This window comes from Apis mellifera, linkage group LG2, assembly GCF_003254395.2.
Source record: "Apis mellifera strain DH4 linkage group LG2, Amel_HAv3.1, whole genome shotgun sequence".
Taxonomy (NCBI): Eukaryota; Metazoa; Arthropoda; class Insecta; order Hymenoptera; family Apidae; genus Apis; species Apis mellifera.
In genome coordinates this window covers 14,339,045-14,359,289 of record NC_037639.1, presented here as the reverse complement: position 1 = coordinate 14,359,289, position 20,245 = coordinate 14,339,045, and the positions used below count along the sequence as shown (strand labels likewise).

The 20,245-nt window shown below is 38.2% G+C and overlaps 1 protein-coding gene across 3 annotated transcripts in view; it reads left to right on the top strand.

The window, feature by feature from the left end:
- LOC102656585 (CD151 antigen) overlaps nt 1-20,245 on the top strand; it is a 67,155-nt gene that overhangs the window by 8,971 nt on the left and 37,939 nt on the right. For 2 of the 3 annotated variants that reach the window (XM_016918098.2, XM_016918099.2), the window contains one exon: nt 7,179-7,276. In XM_016918098.2, the coding sequence (XP_016773587.1) occupies nt 7,179-7,276 (98 nt within the window). Of the gene's footprint in view, nt 1-7,178; nt 7,277-7,312; nt 7,426-20,245 lie in introns of those variants that run through there. The other variant, XM_016918100.2, reaches the window with a different exon arrangement.

The window sequence follows — 20,245 nt, the reverse complement described above, 5'->3', positions numbered from 1 at the left end:
TAACGAGGCAACATACCAGGTTAAAATGTCGACCAGATTGCGTCGACAAGAATCTTTGCCTCCCCTCCTCCTCGCATCGGAATGATACCTGTTAGCGACGCTATTAAGAGCATTGATGTTGAGGAATTAATTTAGTCGGTCATTTTTTTCCCCCCCTTTACACACTCGTCATTCCACTTTAACGGAATTACTTACGTATCTTGTCGTGCACGGTGTTTCTTAACAGAAGGAGACACTTTAGAAAGTTATTATCTCCGATTAAATATCTATGGATATATATATATATATAAGATTCGACGACAAAATTAGAAGGAAATTCGTTACCTGAGAAAGAAAGCGATTCCAAACTTCGATAATAAAATTTACGATGTCTTCGATGGATGAAGAAAAAACAAAGAAACGACGCCATCTAGAAGGATTCGTACGGAACGATCGATTCACCGATCCCTTCGATTCGAAAGGTAGATAATAGCGCTTCCGCCTACGCGGCAATATAGGAGAAACGACGACTGATTATTCGTTGTCGAGGCTGCCTCGCCGCCTCTAATATTTTACAAGCCGTTCCGCGACTCGAGGATTCGCGTAGGTGAGCACGGGAAAAGGCAAAGGGCCTGGCGATCGAGAAGGACGGAAGAAGAGAAGCGTAACGAGAGGGAGAAAGAGGGAGCGAAAGAACGCCGAGAGGGCTAGGATATTCGAGGTTATGTCACGGTTCACGTCGTGACTCACGATGTATTATTAGTCACCGTTCGTTCTCGTGACTTCCAGGACGAGTAGAAAACGGCTTCCAATTGATCCTCCGCTTCTCCCCAAGATACTCCTTGTCCTCGAGAAGATACAAGATCTTTCGTTGTTGAAAAATTTGTCCGGCTTCTCACGAGTTTCCTGCTCTCGCGTATATATTCATCTGCGGTTACACCGTGTCTTTCTCTGTTGGTATAGTAGGAATTGATTCTCGCGTAAACCAGACTGCAACTGAACACGTTAAATGCGTATACATATATATGCAACAAAAATAACAACTTTTAGATATCTTAAAAAAACTAAATTATCATTGCATATTTTTTTTGAATATTCAGAAGCATAGAGAACTATCGTAACGATACTTTCTCTTCTTCTGTGTTCTTTATTAATAACCTGCATATTGACACACGGCATAACTTGCATGACTCGGTAATATTAGATAAGTAATATTTTCGTATCAAGAGTTTTAGCGTAATACTTTCTACGTAATGGACCCAAGCGTTACGCCTTCTTACGTAAGTCCATTCGGTGAGAAAGTTTTGTATTTCGATTAATAAATCGGGATTAATCAACGCGATAATATAATACTTCCCATAGAAAACCGAATGGAAGGGATTCGGTTTATTGATATTGATACTCTCGAACGGTTATTGTTGTTGTTGTTGTTGTTATTATTATTATTATTATTATTGTTATTGTTATCATGATTGTTAACGAGCGGAGCGAACGTAACGCGATCTCACGCCCAATAAGGATGACCCTGCTCGTGCAACGGCAACGATTTTCATCGCTGCATTCATTAGTCGTCGTTGAAGGCGGACGTATGCACACGTGTAGAATTGCAACAGGAAATCTAATCCATTCGTCCCACTTTGCAAATGGTTCGTGGCCTTTGCTCTTATTTAATAAACGGGTCGTGAACGTCGGTGCCCGGCGGGGACTTGCCCGGCAAAGTGACTGCGATTAGGCCAATTGAAGCGCCGTTAACTCTTCTCTCTCTCTCTCTCTCTCTCTTTCCTCGCGAGCCCGTCATGCAATCTGCGATAATTGGACCCACACTGATTCAGATTATCGAAGAAATCCGCGAAAATAATCCGGGTATGCCAGGTATTTATATCGTCGGGGGAACGAAAATTAAGTTAGGTTAGGTTGGATTCGATCCGATCGATGAACCGTGGATAATATTTATAATATCGTGAAAAATTGCAATGCAAAATAGGATCGATCGAGTTGTTTATTTGTATATATATATATTCGTATTTTGTTTGCACCGTCGGTTTATTTATTTAAATATACGAAACGCGTATCGGAAATTGACAATGCGACACGTTTGCATTAATAATTAATATAATTAGGTGAATAAAACCTAATGTTTCGATCTAATTCTTCGTGGAAATTCGAGGCATTATCCAGAATTTCTTCACGATAATCTAGAATCGATCCGATCGTTAATGAATTGGAAGGATATCGGCACCGGAGTCAATCGAGACTTTTGAAACCAATTGGAATCGTAGCCGGAATTTCTAGTGGAAATCGAATAACTGATAAGGCCTTCCCGGGCGTTCCTTAATAAAATCTTCCCTTCATGTTGACGGTTGACGGCAGCAGGTATTAGCTGTATAAGTGAATCGCACCCCAGGGGCTCGGCTCGCGTTGAAATTTCCCTCGAACCGGTCTAGGGATCCCTAGAAATCCCATGTAACGTAGTTATTCGGCTGTCGCTGTTGACCGGCCAAATTAAGCTCGATTGTCTGCCAGTGTCGGGACGTGGGCATCAGTTTTCAAAATTGATTTAATCCTCTCTCTCTCTCTCTCTCTCTCTTTGTATACGTGCTCTCGTTGTCCCTTCTTTCTCGCCAACACTATATTATTAAAACAGTTTTATCTAACAGAATTCCTCTTCACGATTAACGTTTGACGATTTTTCCCTTTTTTAAAATATAATTTTTACAATTTTCAGAGGAATTCTCAATAACTGTTAGAGACAACTGGATTGAAAGATCTTGGCTTTCCATTCGAAATGGGACAAGGATCGCATAATCGGAAAGGGATGGCTGTGAGACGCACTCGTATATTTGCGGGGGATATCGGTGGCGAGAAATCCCGAGACGACGGTCAATATTACACGCGGTATTCTTTTCGGTTGGCGAGGGAAGCCATTGGTTAAAAGCCGTGGAAAGCGCGGCGATACTCGCAAGGAGGGGGAGTATCGTCGCCACGAAAAATTGGAAACGCTCCACGAAAGTTTTCTTCGTGGTGGCCGTCATTCTCCCCGAGATTCGCGTGTCTGAAAATTTGAGAGAGAGAGAAAAAACTACCGCTTCCTTTCTTGAAAAGTTACGAGGATACTTTCGGTCTACTTTTTTTTTCTTTTTTTTTTTAAGCGGAGCGATATCGCAAGGCGTTGTAATCTGGAACTGGAACTATTTTCTCTTCTTCTCCTTCTGATATTTCTACCAGGAGAACGTGGCTGGGATCGTTTCTTCCTCGAGGAACTTGGATAAGACGCCAGTGTCTCCCAGATCGATGACCGATTATCCCCCTGTCGCCCGGATAGAAAATGTTTTCCATCAAAATACACGGATAATTGTTCGATCGATATTTCTCTTCCAATTCAATCGTTAACGAAGCTCGGAAGAAAAATCGAACAGAAGTTCCATCGAGTCGAAAGTGTTGATAAATGCGAAAAGAACGAGGAAAGATAATATTAATAAGAAAATAGCACACGTTTCTCGATAGAGAAGAAAATCCCTGCAAAGATAGGAAACATTTCTGCCTCGTATTTCACGTCATCGGCATCGATACGATGCGTCGGGAAACAATTAGAAAGTTTGGTTCGATTTTCCCCGTTGAAATTGGGAAATTTATCTGGATAGATAGATAAAATAGAGAGGGGGAGGGGAGGATTTGAACGAATGGCAACGGGGAACGGCTTCCGTGCGTGAAATGTATGGAGATTGAGCTGTAAGGGAATTTAATTTCCTTTTCTTCGCCCGTAACTGCGGAGTGAACGACACCGTTAACCGTGTTTCGTTCGCTCGGACGTAGTTCCCCCTCCCTCCCTTCCAGCGTTCTATTTTATTAGAGAATTTCTTCGAGGAAGAAAGAAGATGCATTTTCCCTCAACCGGGCGAAATTCTTTCCGAATTAATTTACGGAAATTACGGATTCAGCTTTTTGTTCGAATGGCTCGGTTATTAAACGTATATGTTCGATTAATCGTACAACCGATAATAAACAAATTATTCGCCTCGGAATATTTAATATCGACCGATGGTGAGAGTTTTATTTATACAACGTTATAAAACGAAATATTCGATTGGGTCGTAGGAAAACAATAAATAAATAAATAAATAAACGAAAGTGATTTTGTAAACTCGATATAAATTTGCTTTTATCGAATAAAAAAAAAAATATAAATATTGGATTATTCGGTGGATGGGATGGATTATCTCGAAGATCGATACGAATGAATTGATTCGAAGGTCGTGATCCGAATTGAAACGTTTTGCATGCAAAATTGAAACGAGAAAGGAAAAAAAAAGAGGGATTGTAGACGAGAAGACTGTCTTTGTCCGTGAAAGTTGCGGGTAATTTCTTTCGCTCCCTTTCGAACGAGATAGGCGAAAGATCCTCCTACTGGGAGGAGGGAGGAAGGAAAAAGAACGATTTCAATTTCTTCGAAGCGCGGCGGCCGAATTACACACAGGTGGTGTACTCTAATGGAACGCGACACGGCGAAAGATCGTTCGAGGAATCCGATTAAATCGATATCGAACCTTCTCCCGTGAAATTTAATATGTGACAAAGGACTTAAAAAAAAGAGAGAGGAGGAGGATAAAAACGGAAGAACGATAGAGAAAGAATCGTAATCCAAAAGGTGGAAGCCGGAAGAAAGGATAAAATATGTCGATGGTATCAAAGAAGAAATTTGGACGAGCTGAGTTTTCCTCTCAGTTCAAGATTTCGACTCGATCCTTTGATACTGTTGACGGATAAGAGGCGAGTAGTTGCTTTTTTAGAAAAAGTACAGGGAAAAAACTTGAGCTTCCCTTTTATCTTTCTTCCTCTCTTCTCTATTCCCATCTCTCTTGTTTCCACGACGCTCGATTTCGAGCTGAAAATGCTCAGAGTAATCCTTTGCGCTCTTCTTGCGCGGTAAAGTAAAGGGCATTCGCGACAAAATAAGGAGAGAAGATAAGGAGCCGTCTCTCTCCATCGTCCATCCTCGTTTTTTCGTCGAGAATCGTTTATCGAGCGATCATCGGCATTCTACGGATGATGTACTTCCCTTTCTTTTATTAGCCCGGCAAACGGAGTTTTATTCGACGCGAGTTCCAATTTTATCGACGTCTCGCGCCGCTTTTCCACGTGGAAACGTGCAGATCTGCATAATATCGCCACGCGTACACAGGAAAGATCGGTTTCTTCGGCACAAGCGTTTTACCTCCGTTTTTTACACGGATATGATGTTATTTTTATATCTACCTTTAAACTCCATCCAGGATCCATTAATTATTCTTCGATTAAAAGATTATTTCGTTGCTAAAAGAGAGATATTAAATTTTCTTTATGTATATTATAATTTTATACGGGATGTAAAATGAGGAGATACGAGAAGGATGATCTCTTGTGCAAAATTAACTATTGCGAAATTTTATTCTAAAACGTAATAAGAACTGATATGATATTCACAAATACAAATACAATTATCTAACGATAAAAAAAAATAAAAAAAAAAAATTCTTCCTTTATCCTTTCGTTATATCCTCGTTTAATAAAATTATTTTCCGTGGCCGAGCGAATATAAATATTTAAAAGCGGGAAGAAAAATAATCCGTCTTTCTTTCTTTCTTTCTTTCCCTTTCAACGCTTTGAACGGGACTCTTACACGAGTCGAGGGACGGCGATGCACGACACGGCGAGTTTCCATCAGAGACGTCAGCGCCATTCAAACAACATTTCTCTCCGCCCATAGAAAAGTTTCTGTCCGCGAGAGTGGCGTGCTTAACGCTCAATCCTCGCGGTGTTGCGCACGGTTCGCATTAGTGGGTCGTGGCTTATCGCGCTAAATGCCGCGCTCGTAAATCTGATCGCGTTTACACGCCCAGAACTCGCGCCTTGTTTACGCCACTCGACGCCACTTTCGCGGTCACGGAATCGGCGTTAAGGGTTGCGTGTCGTCGCCACGATTCCTCCGCGTTAACGAGACGAATCTCCTCCTTTCTTCGGAGGAGGAAGGAACTAATTTTTTTCCTTTCTAATGATGTTAGTTTAAAGGGACAAATGCGTTCGAAAAATTGTATCGTAATAATTGAACTCGTTGAAATATTTCGAAATGGGAAATTTTTAAGTTTTTTCGCCATGAAACGAGATATTCGCGAAAATTGTGTATATATATATATATATATATATATAGTAATTTTTTTCTAGTCAGAGCAAGTGATTCGTAAGAGGATTTGAATTACATTCGAAACGTTGAAAATTGCCGCTTGTGAAATATTTCGAAACGCCAGAAAAATTTATATCGCAATTTTTTCTTTCTGATAGTAATTATAACAAATTGCGAAGGGATAATTCGTAGGATTTGGTTCGAGACACCCGCGTTCGAAAAATTGTATCGTAGTAATTGAACTCGTTGAAATGGCCCCTCGTTGAAATACTTCGAAAATTTAAAATTTTTTTCGCGATGAAACGAGATATTCGCGAAAAATTGTATCGTTGAAATGGCCGCTCGTTGAAATATTTCGAAATGTCAGGAAAATTTATATTCGCGAAAATTATATATATAGTAATTTTTTTCTTTTTAATATTAGTCAAAGCAAATGATTCGTAGGAGGACTCGAAACATTCGCGTTCGTAGTAATTGAATGGACGCTTGTGAAATGGCAGAAAAATTTATATCGCAATATTTTCTTCTTCTATAGTTAGTTAGAGCAAATATATTCGTTGTGAATGGATAATGAAACTGTAATTCGATACACTCGAAAAATTGACACGTGAAATATTCGAAACGCCAGAAAAATTTATACAATAATTTTTTCTTTCCGATATTAATTATAACAAATCTGCTCGTTCATCGTCCAATGAAACGAGATATTCGCGAAAATTGTTATATAATTTTTTCTTTCTATTATTAGTTAGAGCAAATGCATTCGAAGAAATAATTCGTAGAAGGATTTGACTCGAGACATCCACGTTCGAAAAATTGTATCATAATAATTGAGTTCGTTGAATGGCTGCTTGTTGAAATATTTGAAAAATTTACATCCATTGAATATCCAATGAAACGAGATATTCGCGAAAATTATATCACATCATTCAATTGTGAGAGAGAATTTGTTTGTACGAGTTAATTGTGAATAATTGATAAGATTATGTTGCTTGGTACAGGAGGAGAAAAGAGAAGAAACTGATTTGATGATGTGTTGCAGGACACGTGGCCGAGCAGTAACGAGGGGAAACTTTCGAAAATTCTAAAGTGGACATGCGTGTCAAAGATCGGGCTGAGGCTGCACACCGATGACGCACGGTAAGCTCGACAACGTTCCCTCCGCGATTAAGGAAGAAGGAGGGAGAGGAAACGCGAATTGAGGAGGGCGGAATGAAAATGCGCCGCCGAGAATGAGCGTCCGTAAATGGCGCGGGCCAACGAGGAGCAACGTTTCTTCGAACCATTAGGTGAAAGGCCCTCCCTCGTCGCGTCTCTTTCTCGCCCGTCTCTTTCGACTCGTTGCTCCTCTTTCCTCATTAACTTGATTGCCCGATACCTCTCGTGGTAACGAAACCACGCGTGCCACTTCCTGCTTCGCGCTCCCCCATTCCTCCACGTGAAAAATGGCCCGATTAATTCCACTCTTAATTGCCATTTGGAAACGCTGCAATTGCTATTTTCTTCCTACATTTTGTATTCCCTAATTGTATAGAAATATCTCGTGTCGTATTAGAGCTTGGGAGCTCGCGAGCAGATGCAGAATTTGTTCATTTGATGAAATAACGCGTGTTTAAATATTGCGCTTTAAAGGCGCGTGTTCAACGAACAATTCGATTTTAATATTATTTCGTAAACACGGTATTCCTTGGTCGATTTATTCCGCGATATTCGCAAACGTATCTGTATATCAGCAGCGAATATTAATTTACAAATTGTTGCGGAATTTAGCGGTGTAAACTCGATTTGAAGATATATTGAACAGTTCACAACGAATACAATTTAGTTAAATAATCGCAGAGTAATGTTCGCAAAAATATCCATTACCAATAAACATAACTTATTAAAATGTTATGAATGCAATGTAGACTTAAAGGCTCATATTCATTGAACAGTTCATAACAAATACAATTTAATTAATTCATAAAATAATGGAAAGATATTCATTACCAACAAACATAAACTTAAAGACTTGTACTCATTGAACAGTTCATAACAAATACAATTTAATTAATTCATAGGATAATATAAAAATATCCATTACCAGCAAACGTAGACTTAAAAGCTCATACTCATTGAACAGTTCATAACAAATACAATTTAATTAATTTGCAGCATAATATTCTGAAAGATATCCATTACCAGCAAACATAGACTTAAAGGCTCATACTCATTGAACAGTTCATAACAAATACAATTTAATTAATTCATAAAATAATGTAAAGATATCCATTATCAATAAACATAAACTTAAAGACTTGTACTCATTGAACAGTTCATAGCAAATACAATTTAATTAATTCGCAGGATATTGTAAAGATATCCATTTCCAGTAAACACAGACTTAAAGGCTCATATTCATTGAACAGTTCAGAATAAATACAATTTAATTAATTCGCAGGATAATATTCGTAAAGATGTCCATTACCAGCAAATATAATTTATTAAAATGTTACGAATAGCAATGTAGACTTAAAGGCTCATACTCATTGAACAGTTCATAATAAATACAATTTAATTAATTTACACTATAATATTCGCAAAAATATCCATTACCAATAAACATGATTTATTGAAATGTTACGAATAATGTAGATTTAAAGGCTCGTTCTCATCGAACAATTCACAACAAACACAATTTAATTAATTCGCAGGATAATGTTCGCAAAAATATCCATTACCAGCAAACATAATTTATTAAAATGTTACGAATAGCGCATATTCGTCGAACACAATTTAATTAATTAATCCCAAAATAATATTCATAAAAATATCCAGCAAACACAATTTATTAAAATTATTACGGACAGCAATGTGAGCCATTCAAGCTTAAAGGCGCGTACTCATCGACTGTTGAACGAATTCGCTGGTCAATTTATTCCGATATTATTTTTGTTGTTCGTACAAAAGTTCGTAGTTTAAGAATTGTTGTAAACTGAAACACAGCTGCAACAGTGTAAATCCAGTCTAACGTATAATAACCTCCTTTCAAGCAGACGTTGATCGTTCTTCTGTTCTGTAACTCACGCGAGCTATTTGTGAATCGTTCAGCATAATGTGTCACAGTTTCTTGACTTATCTTCGCGCACACGGAATCACCGATCCCCCGATACGTTTACCAAACACTTTCTTTCTCCATTCTCCATCCGACCAAATGTCCATTCGAAACGTTTGATATAATATTTATCCGATCGACCCGTTCGTTCCTTGCTGGCGCACACGCAAAAATTCCATCCGGAATCGTCTAGCGGAAACGCAATCGATGGAGAGGATTGGTTTGCAGGCGAGTATTCCTTTTTTTCTCTTTTTTTTTTTTTACCATTCCTCGTTTCCCGTGTATTCGAATATTTAAATTAGATCCGCGTCATCGATGCGCGTCACTCCACTTTTCTTCCAACGCAAGGAAACGAAGGATAAATAAAGAATTTTTCTACTCTCTTTTCGTATTTCGGAAACGGAAATTCGATGAGAGAGAGAGAGAGAGAAAAAGGAGCAACGATTCGCATAATGCAATTTTTCCTCTCGGAAGAAGGTTGCGAAATGCATGATCACGCGTGAATAATTAATCGAGGCTCGACTCTCGGCCGCGTTGTTAAAAGATTCATCGAGCAAAATTCACGTATGTACCGAGAGCGGAAGTTAATAAAAAAAGGAAAGAGAAAAAGTTTATAGAAACAGGCTCTCCGAAAACTGTAGAATCATCGCAAGTAGAGTAGTGCTCTTGTAGTTCCGGGTGTAATTACGAAAAAAAGAGAGAAAAGAAAGGAAAAACAGACCCTCCTTCCCGTAATCCTTCCCGCGCTTCCAGAGAAAAATTCTTCCTCGTCCATTCATCTTAAAGTCTAAATTCGTGACAATGAACAAGTGATGGACAGAGAAAGTTACTTTTTAGTTGATTAGTTTCCTCGTTTAAGAAGATGCCAAATTATCTTTTGAACCGATTTATTATTTAACGTCGACGAGGGAGGAGGGAGGAGGAAAAAGTATCGCTTTCATTTGCCTGCCAAAGTGCCCCCTTGTAAAATAAACAGAGTGAATTCGCGGCAGAGATTTTCTTTTTCGTCACAAAAAAAAAAGGAAAAATTATCCCTTGACCACGATTTACCTCGTTAACGTGGAAATGTGTTCTCGTTGGAGAAAAAAAATTAAAAATTTCCTCTCGAAATGGATGAAATGAAATGTTAATCGAAAGAAAGAATTGGAGGAATAATTAGGAAGGAAGAATAATAAAATTGGTTTTCGGATAATTCGATAAAATTAATTGGAGAGGGGGAAGAAGATTGTTTGGTTGTTTTTATCCACGAGTGCTTCCTTTTCAATTTTTCGAGCCACGAAATTATTTTTTTCCCTCCTCTAAAATTCCATTTATTCGTGGCGGGACGCTGCACGCGTTCCATCTCGGTAATTCGAATTTCAATCTCCACCGCGCTTCCTTTTTTTTCCCTTTGACCACTTGCGTTTGCGTTTCTTTCGCGCCACGCGGAAGGAATGTCCCACTACGTGAAATTTCAGATTCCCTCGAAATCTTTGGCGCATCGAGGCCGGATCAAAAGGATGATGCAGCTTCCCTGATCGAATCGTTCCACGCAACGATTATTGTAAACGTTTCTTTATGCTGTGAGATTAAGGAAGATCGAATTTCTTGCTCGAGAATCGTAATCGGTCAAAATTAACGAGATTAATCGACATCGTCTCTTTTGAGCAATCCTGTTCTGGAGGGATAACAATGATCCAAAATTTATTTAAAATTAAATGCAACAAACTATGAATCCCTAATAATTCGAATGTGATTAAATTAAACGATTAATGTTAAAAGAGAGAATAATTCTGTGCCACTTTAAGGCGTACAAACTGTGAATCAAAATTACTGAATGCCCAATAATAAATGTGATTAATTATGTTAAACGATTAATTTTAAAAGAGAGAATAATTCTGTGCCACCCCTTTTCAGCCTCTCTTTAAAGCATATTATGAATCAGAATTATTGAATCTCTAATAATTCAAATGTGATTAATTAATGTTAAAAGAGAATAATTTTGTACCACCCTTTTTCAATCTTTCTTTTTTTATACTAAAACTATGAATCAGAATTATTGAATTTTTAATAATTTGAATGTGATTAATTAAAAGATTAATGTTAAAAGAGAAAATAATTTTGTGCCATTCTTTTTCAACCTTTCTTTAAAACATATTAAAACTATGAATCAGAATTATTGAATTCCTAAATGTAATAATATATAATAATAATAATAATTCGAATGTGATTAATTAAACGATTAATATTAAAAGAGAAAATTCTGTGTCGCTCTTTAAAGCAAATTATGAATCAAAATTATTGAATCTCTAATAATTCGAATATGATTAATTATATTAAATGGTTAATATTAAAAGAGAGAATAATTCTGCACCACGAATTCGAAGCATCCCCTGTTTTACCCTTTTTTCAGCCTCTCTCTCTCTCTCGAAATTTCCCCCCATTTTGGTATGCACTATTGCGCTCCACTTGCTAATAAACTTGGCGTTGAAACGCGAATCTCAACAACTCTCGTGGATTCCGTTGGCGCACGCGTCATCACCTTTGCGAAACCGCGTCGATCTTCACCCTCGAACCTCCAATTTCGAGGCAGCGAGCCAGGATGATGCGTGCACCAACATGATCGCGTTAGAAGCTTAGTCTGAAGAGGTAACTTTGAATGGTTACTCGAGCCACCAGTGTATTGGAAATACAGGGATTCGAATTCGGGTATTTTCAGGATGGATGGGCTCGATCGGAAGATATTGCCGCGAAAAAGAAGGGAAATTTAGAGAGGCGATCTATTTGGATCGAAAGGAGCGTTCTTTCAAATGTTTCTCTCTACTTTTTTCATAATTTTTGATCAAGAGAAGTTCGAGACAAGTTAGGAAATATTTAATGAAACGATTATGATAAACGAATATAATAATTGCAACTTGCTTAATCTTTCATGGACGAGTAACAAGTGTACGAAATGTTGTAGGATTAATAGAATAGGAAAGATTGGAAAGATAGTATATAATTTGAAGTGAATTATTAATTAGTTTATAAATCCAAGTATTTGTTTTTATCTTGCGTGGATTTTAATTGGTTAGACGAGATATTTTTGATCAAAGAGTTCGATATGCGAGACAAGTTGGGAAATTTTTAATGAAACGATTATGATAAACGAGTACGTTTTTGCAGCTTGCTAAGCTGTTAATCTTTCATGGACAAGTAACAAGTTTATAAAATGTTGTAGAATTAATAGGATAGGAAAGGTTGGAAATCCAAATATTTGTTTTTATCTTGCGTGGATTTTAATTGGTTAGATTACGATCTAAGAATTTCATGGATGTAGAATCTGTAAATTGAGCTTGGACGAGACGAAAAACTATTATTTGTTTTATATCTAACACGATCAAACTAAGATTCTTTTCAAGAGAAATCTTCTCTCGAATTTCTTTACTTTCTCTGACAGATGGAAGATACTTTTTATACGAAATGAGATTGTGAATCACGCTGTGTCGTTTCACAAAAATAATAACACTTTGACACTTTTTTACTACGTGAGAAAACCATGAACCATTTATTGTCCATCTATCCTTTCCTCGAAGCGTAGAAATTTAAGGAAATTCGTTGTTTCGAATCATCGAGTCCTGTAAAAAACTTTAATAATAAAAAAAAGAAAAAGAAACAGTTTCGAAAAGAATCCCGAAACAAAGTTTAACTATGGCCACGAATTCTTCGTTCGAAAAAGAAAAGAAGAGAAAGAGAATTTAAAGCGTTATCATCGAAGCGTTCACGGAGACAAAGTTGCAACGATTTCAGAGGATGACAACAGGTATATCTGCAACGCGTGCTTCGTAATTGAAAGTAAACAAATAGAATTAGTCAAGTTGTTGAAAGGGAAGGGGAGCCGGCAACTTGTTCGCGCCAACTTGACTCCAGTTTCCCAAACGTTCGATGGAATTCGCCGAGTAATTAAACGGCTGGCACGAGTCTTCCGTGGCACCTGTTTTCGCTTGGCAAACAGAGTCGACTCCTTCTTTCCTCCTTCTCTTCTTTTTTCGAGAAAGAGAGAGAGAAAGAGGAAAAGGATGTCTCTTTTTTACTCGCCGTCAACTTCGACCAGAAGAAGAAAAGTGAAACGAAGATTTGGAAGATCCCTTTCTCTCCCTTTCTTTTTCTCTTCACGGAATATCGAGGCGTCCCTTCAAAACGCCGACACCTCCTCCTCCTTCTTTCCCTTCTAACCCTTTCCTCCTTTCTCTTTCATATTTCACGGGGAAAATAGCGGCGGGGATAAAGGCAACTTTTTCGACCTTTGTCCCCGCGGGACGACGTTTTTGTTCAACGTCTCCCCAAAGCCACCCTCGCTTGTCCGTAAACTTTAAACGACCTTTTCATCTCTTCTTTCTCCTCACAGGGGAATAATAATTTTCCCCGCGTGCTTGCAGCGATTAAATCTCGGCGAATTTTCACTTTTCTTCCGCGTTCTTCCTTCTCTTTCAGAGAGTTCAGAGAAAGAGAGAGAGAAACTCGTCGAGAGCATGCGTTGGTTGGCAAGAGTGTCGATTCGAATCAACGTTGGGAATACAGAGAGAGAATGTGTGTGTCGCAGCGAGGGAAAATTTAATAATCCAAGTTACGAATAATGTTACCTCGATAATTTATCGTTCGTGATAATAATAAAGGCAAATAATTGTAATGGGAAACAGAGGTTATGAACTGTATAATAGGAATAAATGTTATTCGAGCATTTTAACAAGAAATTATACAATTAAATAACTTTACTCGAAATTTTTAACTTAACTTTTTCGACACTCCTGTCGTGGCGTTTGCCTTTCACAAGGCGTAATTGAAATTCTAATTTCACAAACGTCGAGAAAGAAAATGATCTCGATTACCCTTTCTCAAACAATTTCCAATTTTTTCCTTTCGACAAATGAACGTACGAGCAACGTTAGATTCGTCCCATTTCTGTACACGTTCTGTGTACGTTCAAACTTGGAGATATCTCTGGAAAAAAAAATGAAAGAAAGAAAGGGATATGAAGAAGGGGATAGAGAAAACGTTTCAAACTGGATGAATATCCACGTGCACCCGTTCTTACATACATCCGTACTCAAAGCTGGATATAAACGAATATCTCTCTTTAGAGAAAGTTCGAATAACATCGAAGAGGAGGCAAAGAAGAAAGAAGGAGCGAAGGGGAGATACGGAGAATCGTTTCGAAACTGAATGAATATCCATCCACGTGCACCTCCTCTTCAACCGGCGAATAAGGAGGAGGAAGAGATGGTATGAGGACTTTAAAGCAGGAAGGCATTCCGTTTAGAATCGAGGGGGATTATTTTCTTACCGCCAGACAATCTTTATCCCATCGTTTCTCCGAGTGGGTCAAACTGTCTCTCTCTCTCTCTCTCTCTCTCCAACGGCCTCTCCTCGACACAACACGCGAGTTTCTCGTGGATAATCGTTCGAGACGCGATTACAAGCGTTGCCAATTTTGCTCGAGGATCGCGATTCTCGGTCGGAGAATCTTTTTTTCTCCAAGCCATCTTTTATCCGGAGAATATTTTAGAGCGGGCAACCCGTTCAAGGAACGTTATTTTCCTTCCGATCTTTTCTTCACCGGCGTAAGCCGTCCCTTTTTCAACCTTCCTCCTTCGCGTCAAAGCGTAATTTCCTCGTTGTCGATCGAGGGAAAAAGGTTCTTCTATCTCGAGAGTGTTTCTTCTCCTTCTTTTCTTCCGCCTCGATTAACATTAACCCCAATGGAAATAATTCCTTCCCCCTTATTTTTTCACCAGAATTCCTTCCAACCTATTCCTATTCCGTATACAAGAATTTCCAGACGAGTCGAACAACAATCTTGTCGAAATTCGGAGAACCAGTCCCTTTCGAGTTGAATCGATATTTTCGAATTCCACCCGTTGAACGAGCCGCCGTCCAAAATGTGCACAGCACTCGAGAAACCATGTTTACAGGAATTTTCTTTTTGGTGATTTTTATTATCTCGTTAGAAATAAACGATGAAGACAAAATATCGATGCTACGTTTCCAGAGAAAGGTACTCGATAATACTCGAATCGCTCGTACAATACAATATTTCATGCAGAATAATTATAGTCGCCTATGATATATCATAGTATCTTATGCAGAGCCACTTTAGTCGCCCATAATAACGAAAGAGTGTTAATTCGTCAACAGATAATTATATATACTGTTATTCCGCTCGATTAAATCTAAGATTAGAGAAGAATAGAATATAGAAAAATTGAATAACGAAAACACGCACAATCATCTTCGATCTTTCTTTCTTCCGAAAAATCGGGAAATAATGAAAACGCACGAGGTTTCCAACGTTTCTCCAACTCGTTGTCGCGTTACATTGCGGCCAATGTATGGAACGCGATCGACACGTTCCAAGAAAGAATCGCTTGACGGCGCGTTCAGTCTTTCTCTCTCTCTCTCTCGGTCTCATCCGTCACGCAGTTCGTCGTTTCTTCTCGCTTCTACGAGTCGAACAAATTGTACCTGGCAGCGAGACACGGCCGGTGAGTAATGGGCGTCGTAGGGGGAGACTCTCTCTTTCTGTCTTTGTCGCGTCGAAAGTCGACGCAAGATCACGGACGCACCTTTTCGACGAATAACACGAATCCCTGACAATCGCGGCAACGGAAATATCTCACGATTTGAATAAAAGGGACTATTTGTTTATTTTCTTCTGGCTTAATAGCCTCGGAGTGTGGAGCCAAGAAACGATGGAACGGATGGGCCACTGTTTTGATTAGAATTGCGGCGAGCAACGTGCCACGGGAGAATTAAACGTCGTTTCACGCTGCTTTCCTTCGCTCCCTCGTGTGTAAACTCGTGTGTCACAGCTGGACAACAAGATGGATTGTAGGATTAACCGGATATGAAAGTTTGGAAAGATAGTATAATTTGGAGTATTGTCATTAACATTGCGATATAAGTGTATTCATTTTTATTGTACTAGATCGTGGATTTCAATTTCATCGATGGAGTTTGTAAATTGAAATATTGTAGCGAATATCAATTTTTTCAATTTTTGAAAAACCCACTCGTTTATCGGTTAACAGTGATACTCTCAAAAACTTCTTCTTTTCGTAATTTAATTAATTCGCAAAGAAAAATCTTTGTTTCTCAAGAAGCGTTTACAAAAATTATTTCGATGGGATAGGAAAAAATAACGAATCGACGATAGAATGAGGATATCGAGTTCTCGGAATTCTCGGAGAGGATTGGCAATGGGAGAGGATGGCAAGTAGGCGGAGGAGAGACGCGATCCTCGATTGCCAATCGGATCTTCCTTCTCCTTTGTCCCGCGTGTAATCCCACGTATTCTCCACCGACCAAAGATGTTCCGCAGGGAAAGTGGTTAACAAGCGAGTTTTCAACTGTCGAGCTGGCTAATTGTGCCGGTATTAAGTCGCAATTAAAGTTCCTCCCGTTTAAATCGCGTCAATAACCGGCGAGCTAAGCTTTTCTTCTCGTTCATTTCCTAGATGCCGCCCTAGTGTCTGTCTGCCGCCCTCTTCAAACAGAACTCTTAATTAAACGAACGAAATTAGACGTGTATTAGCTCGTGGAATTTCTTCACTTTTCTTTTCTCGGTCGGATGGAAAAACGATGTATTTTCGAAATTGTAATCTAAATTGGCTTTAACCACTTTTTCCAACCGACACATTCCATTTTTGTAAAACTTTATAGTTCTAATGCGAAGGAATTCTTCGAATAGTTTGCCGTTATAACTTGTTGAGCCTCGAATATGTTTTTTTTTCAAAACAATTATAAATGGCGAAATACAAGTGGTGAAATATCTAGTAAGAATGGGTTAATGTTTCTCTATTTCAGCTAATTTTTGTGAAGAATAGATCAATGTTTATTAGAATGCTGCTGTTATTGATATTCTCTTTATGAACCCAGCACTTTTTTCCATCGTAACGATGGTTTTAGTATTTATGCAGGATTTTCCATTAGCATATCCAACCATCGATCGATTATATAGTATTCTCATAATTCTATTCAAAAATGGACCGAGCTTTACGCGATAAACACACTTCCAAACGCCGCAATTTTGATCCTCCTTTTCCAATTTTTTTTTTTTTCACTTTATCCATTGCTTCCAAATGTTTGAAAACTTGTGATAACTTCGCTTCGACTTTGTTCAAGAATCTATTTTGAGGCTCATTTTCAAGATTCTCGTCTCCAGACAGAATGAATTTTTGAAATCAATCGAAAGTTAATCTTAATATTTCGAATAATATTCTAAATTCGTTTAAAACTTTTCAATAAACGATTATAAATCGATAGAAAATCGATAGACAAGCGAAAGATATAGAGTTTACAGGTAGATTTATTCTAAAATTGATAACATAAATTTTGAATATATATATAATAAAAAATGATATTTGGAATACTCATCATGCACAATATTTTAAAGTTCACAATATTTTAATATTCCTTTGTAGGAGATATTTATAGTTACATTGATTGATATTGTATCGTTACAATCATCTCGTTGATAATTTTTGCAACAATTTTACAGTTTCCTTCAAACTCAAACTTAGCTTAGGTTCACCAATCTACTCTCCAATAGAACTTTGATTATTCCTAATTATTCCCTAATTAATTCGAGTTCTAAACTTTTACACGACGTTTCCCAATGGTGTATAGAATAAGAAAAATTTCACGGGAAAGAAACTGAACTCCCTTTCGATTCCAACGAGCACCAACGATAACTCGTTCGAGGAGGGGAATTGTTGCACGCAAAGCTGCGGAGAGTTACGCGCCAATGCTTGTTGGAGCGCATAGTTCGATCCTCTTACCTAGGAAAGTACGATATTAAAGATTTTAATCCCTCCTCCTCCTGGATTAAATCGTGTTCGATTTCACATTCTCGTACAAATATATAAATAATATTGTGAAATGATAAAAGATTCTCTTTTTATCTATTTATGTTTCAATAATTGGGAAAAGTTTCAGATTTTCGTTCCGTTTCCCTTTTTCCTTTCCAACTTCCACGCCTCTTTTTTTTTTATTCTTTTTAACCATTGTCCACCAGGAGGAAGGAAGGAAGGGAGGAGGGGAGACGCGCGTGGAATTCGTTAGGAGTCACGAGCAAGTAATCGGAACCGCAATTGGAATGAAATTTGTTGGAAAAGTAAGGGGCCGTTTATCACCGCTTCTCTTCCCTATTCACTTCTCTTTCAAAGGAAGAGATAAAGCATTAGAATTAGAAATTCGAAAGTGAAACTAACTCTCAGAAATATTCCCTTTCCTTAAGCAAGGAGGAAACTCCCCATCTTTTGCCAATTCGAATTCGATCGAAAATTTTTTCTCTTTCTTTTTTAAGATTGTTATTCGACGTACTTTTTTCCCGCGCGCGGGAAATTTCAAGCGTTCCAAAGCGGACGTTGGTAAACTTCCTCGGCTTCCGGAAGGATGTTCGAGTCGCGTACCGAGGCGACTCGACTTCGATGGTATTCGAACTACGGAACTTAATGGATTCGGCGAACTCGAAGCCTGCTTTCTGGCTGCCGTTTTGTTTGTTCTCGCCTACCTTTCCTCTCTCTCTCTTTCTTTCTCTCGTGAATCAAAGCCGTAAAGAAGGTTTCTATCAACCTTCTATTCGCGAGAGATATATAAAATTTTAACCCTATTTAACCCATCGATACAATCGTTGGCGAACTGTGGCAAGGAATCAAAGGTCGACGTGTCTCGCGGGAGCGATTTCTAGATCCAAATTCGCCGTATTGGATCAAATATTTGCGCAACGTGTCGCCGGTTTATTGACCTTTCATCATGATCTTTCGTCAAAATTTATTTTTATCATCGAGTATTCGATTCGAAATCGTACGAGGAAGCGAAAGAAGAGAGGAGGAAAAATCACGCATCGAGTAACCATAAACGTTTCTTTCTTTCTTTTATTAATCTGACGAAGAAAGGAAGAAAAGGATTCGAACTTCTCTTCCCCAGAAAAACAATATTTCTAATATTTATCCAATATTTATGGTAGGAAAATATCTACCGAAAATTCGAGTAAATCTATATCGACGATAAAACCTCGTTCGATGCATCCCTTATGCAAACACGGGCCAATATACATATATTTTCATTCGGGGATGGTTTGCCCAACCGCCGCCTCTCGATGGTAAACACCGTTCTCGAATTATTGCGCGCCAACAATTCTTGAACTCGAAAGGAGGAGGAGCGCGGATTTCGCAAAGCGAGGAAAACGATGCATCCTTTCGGTTTTTTAAGTCGATCGCTCTGCCCTGCTGTTATTTAACCCCTTATCAAGATTATTATCACCCTTCGCGCTTAACCTTCTCGCAACACTCTTTGTATCGTTTCAAAAGAATTGTGTAACCTCGAGAAAATCATTGATACGAATAGTGTATCGAGAAATAATGAGAAAGTTAGGTTAGATTAGATCGTGGCTAGTCGTTCATTCGAATTTATTTCGAAGTGTACGAATGAACGTGTTATAAGCGTGACTTGGGTCGGAGCAAAGGTCATTCGTAAGTAAAGTTGTAATTGATGAATTGAAGGATTAATTGGTTTAAAAGTTTGGAATTTAAAGTTACCTTAAGTGTTTGAGTTTATTCGTGGCTACGATAATTGATCAATTTTAGAATTAATCGCGATCATTTCGATGGTTTCGTTTTCTATTTACGTAAATGCAAGAATGAATAAAATTTTAAACGGAATTAAAGTTACTTTTGTGATAAAGTAATCACTTAAAATAATTGTATCCAACTCCAGATCTTAAAGATATAAGATCTCGTCGTGTTTTATATTACAATTAATTGTGTCGTAATTCTTTGAACCGCTTTCAATAAAACACATTAATCATCGATAAAATTATATTAATCTATCATTAAATTACATGAACACGAAGACGAGTAAAGTTTCAGTGTTCAAAGGAATACGATACACAATAATGACCAAGGAACAATTATATAGCGGTTACGAATAATAAAAGTTACTCGTGCAATATTTCGCGACAAAGTGGATAAGCTTAAAATAACGTTACCTTTAATATT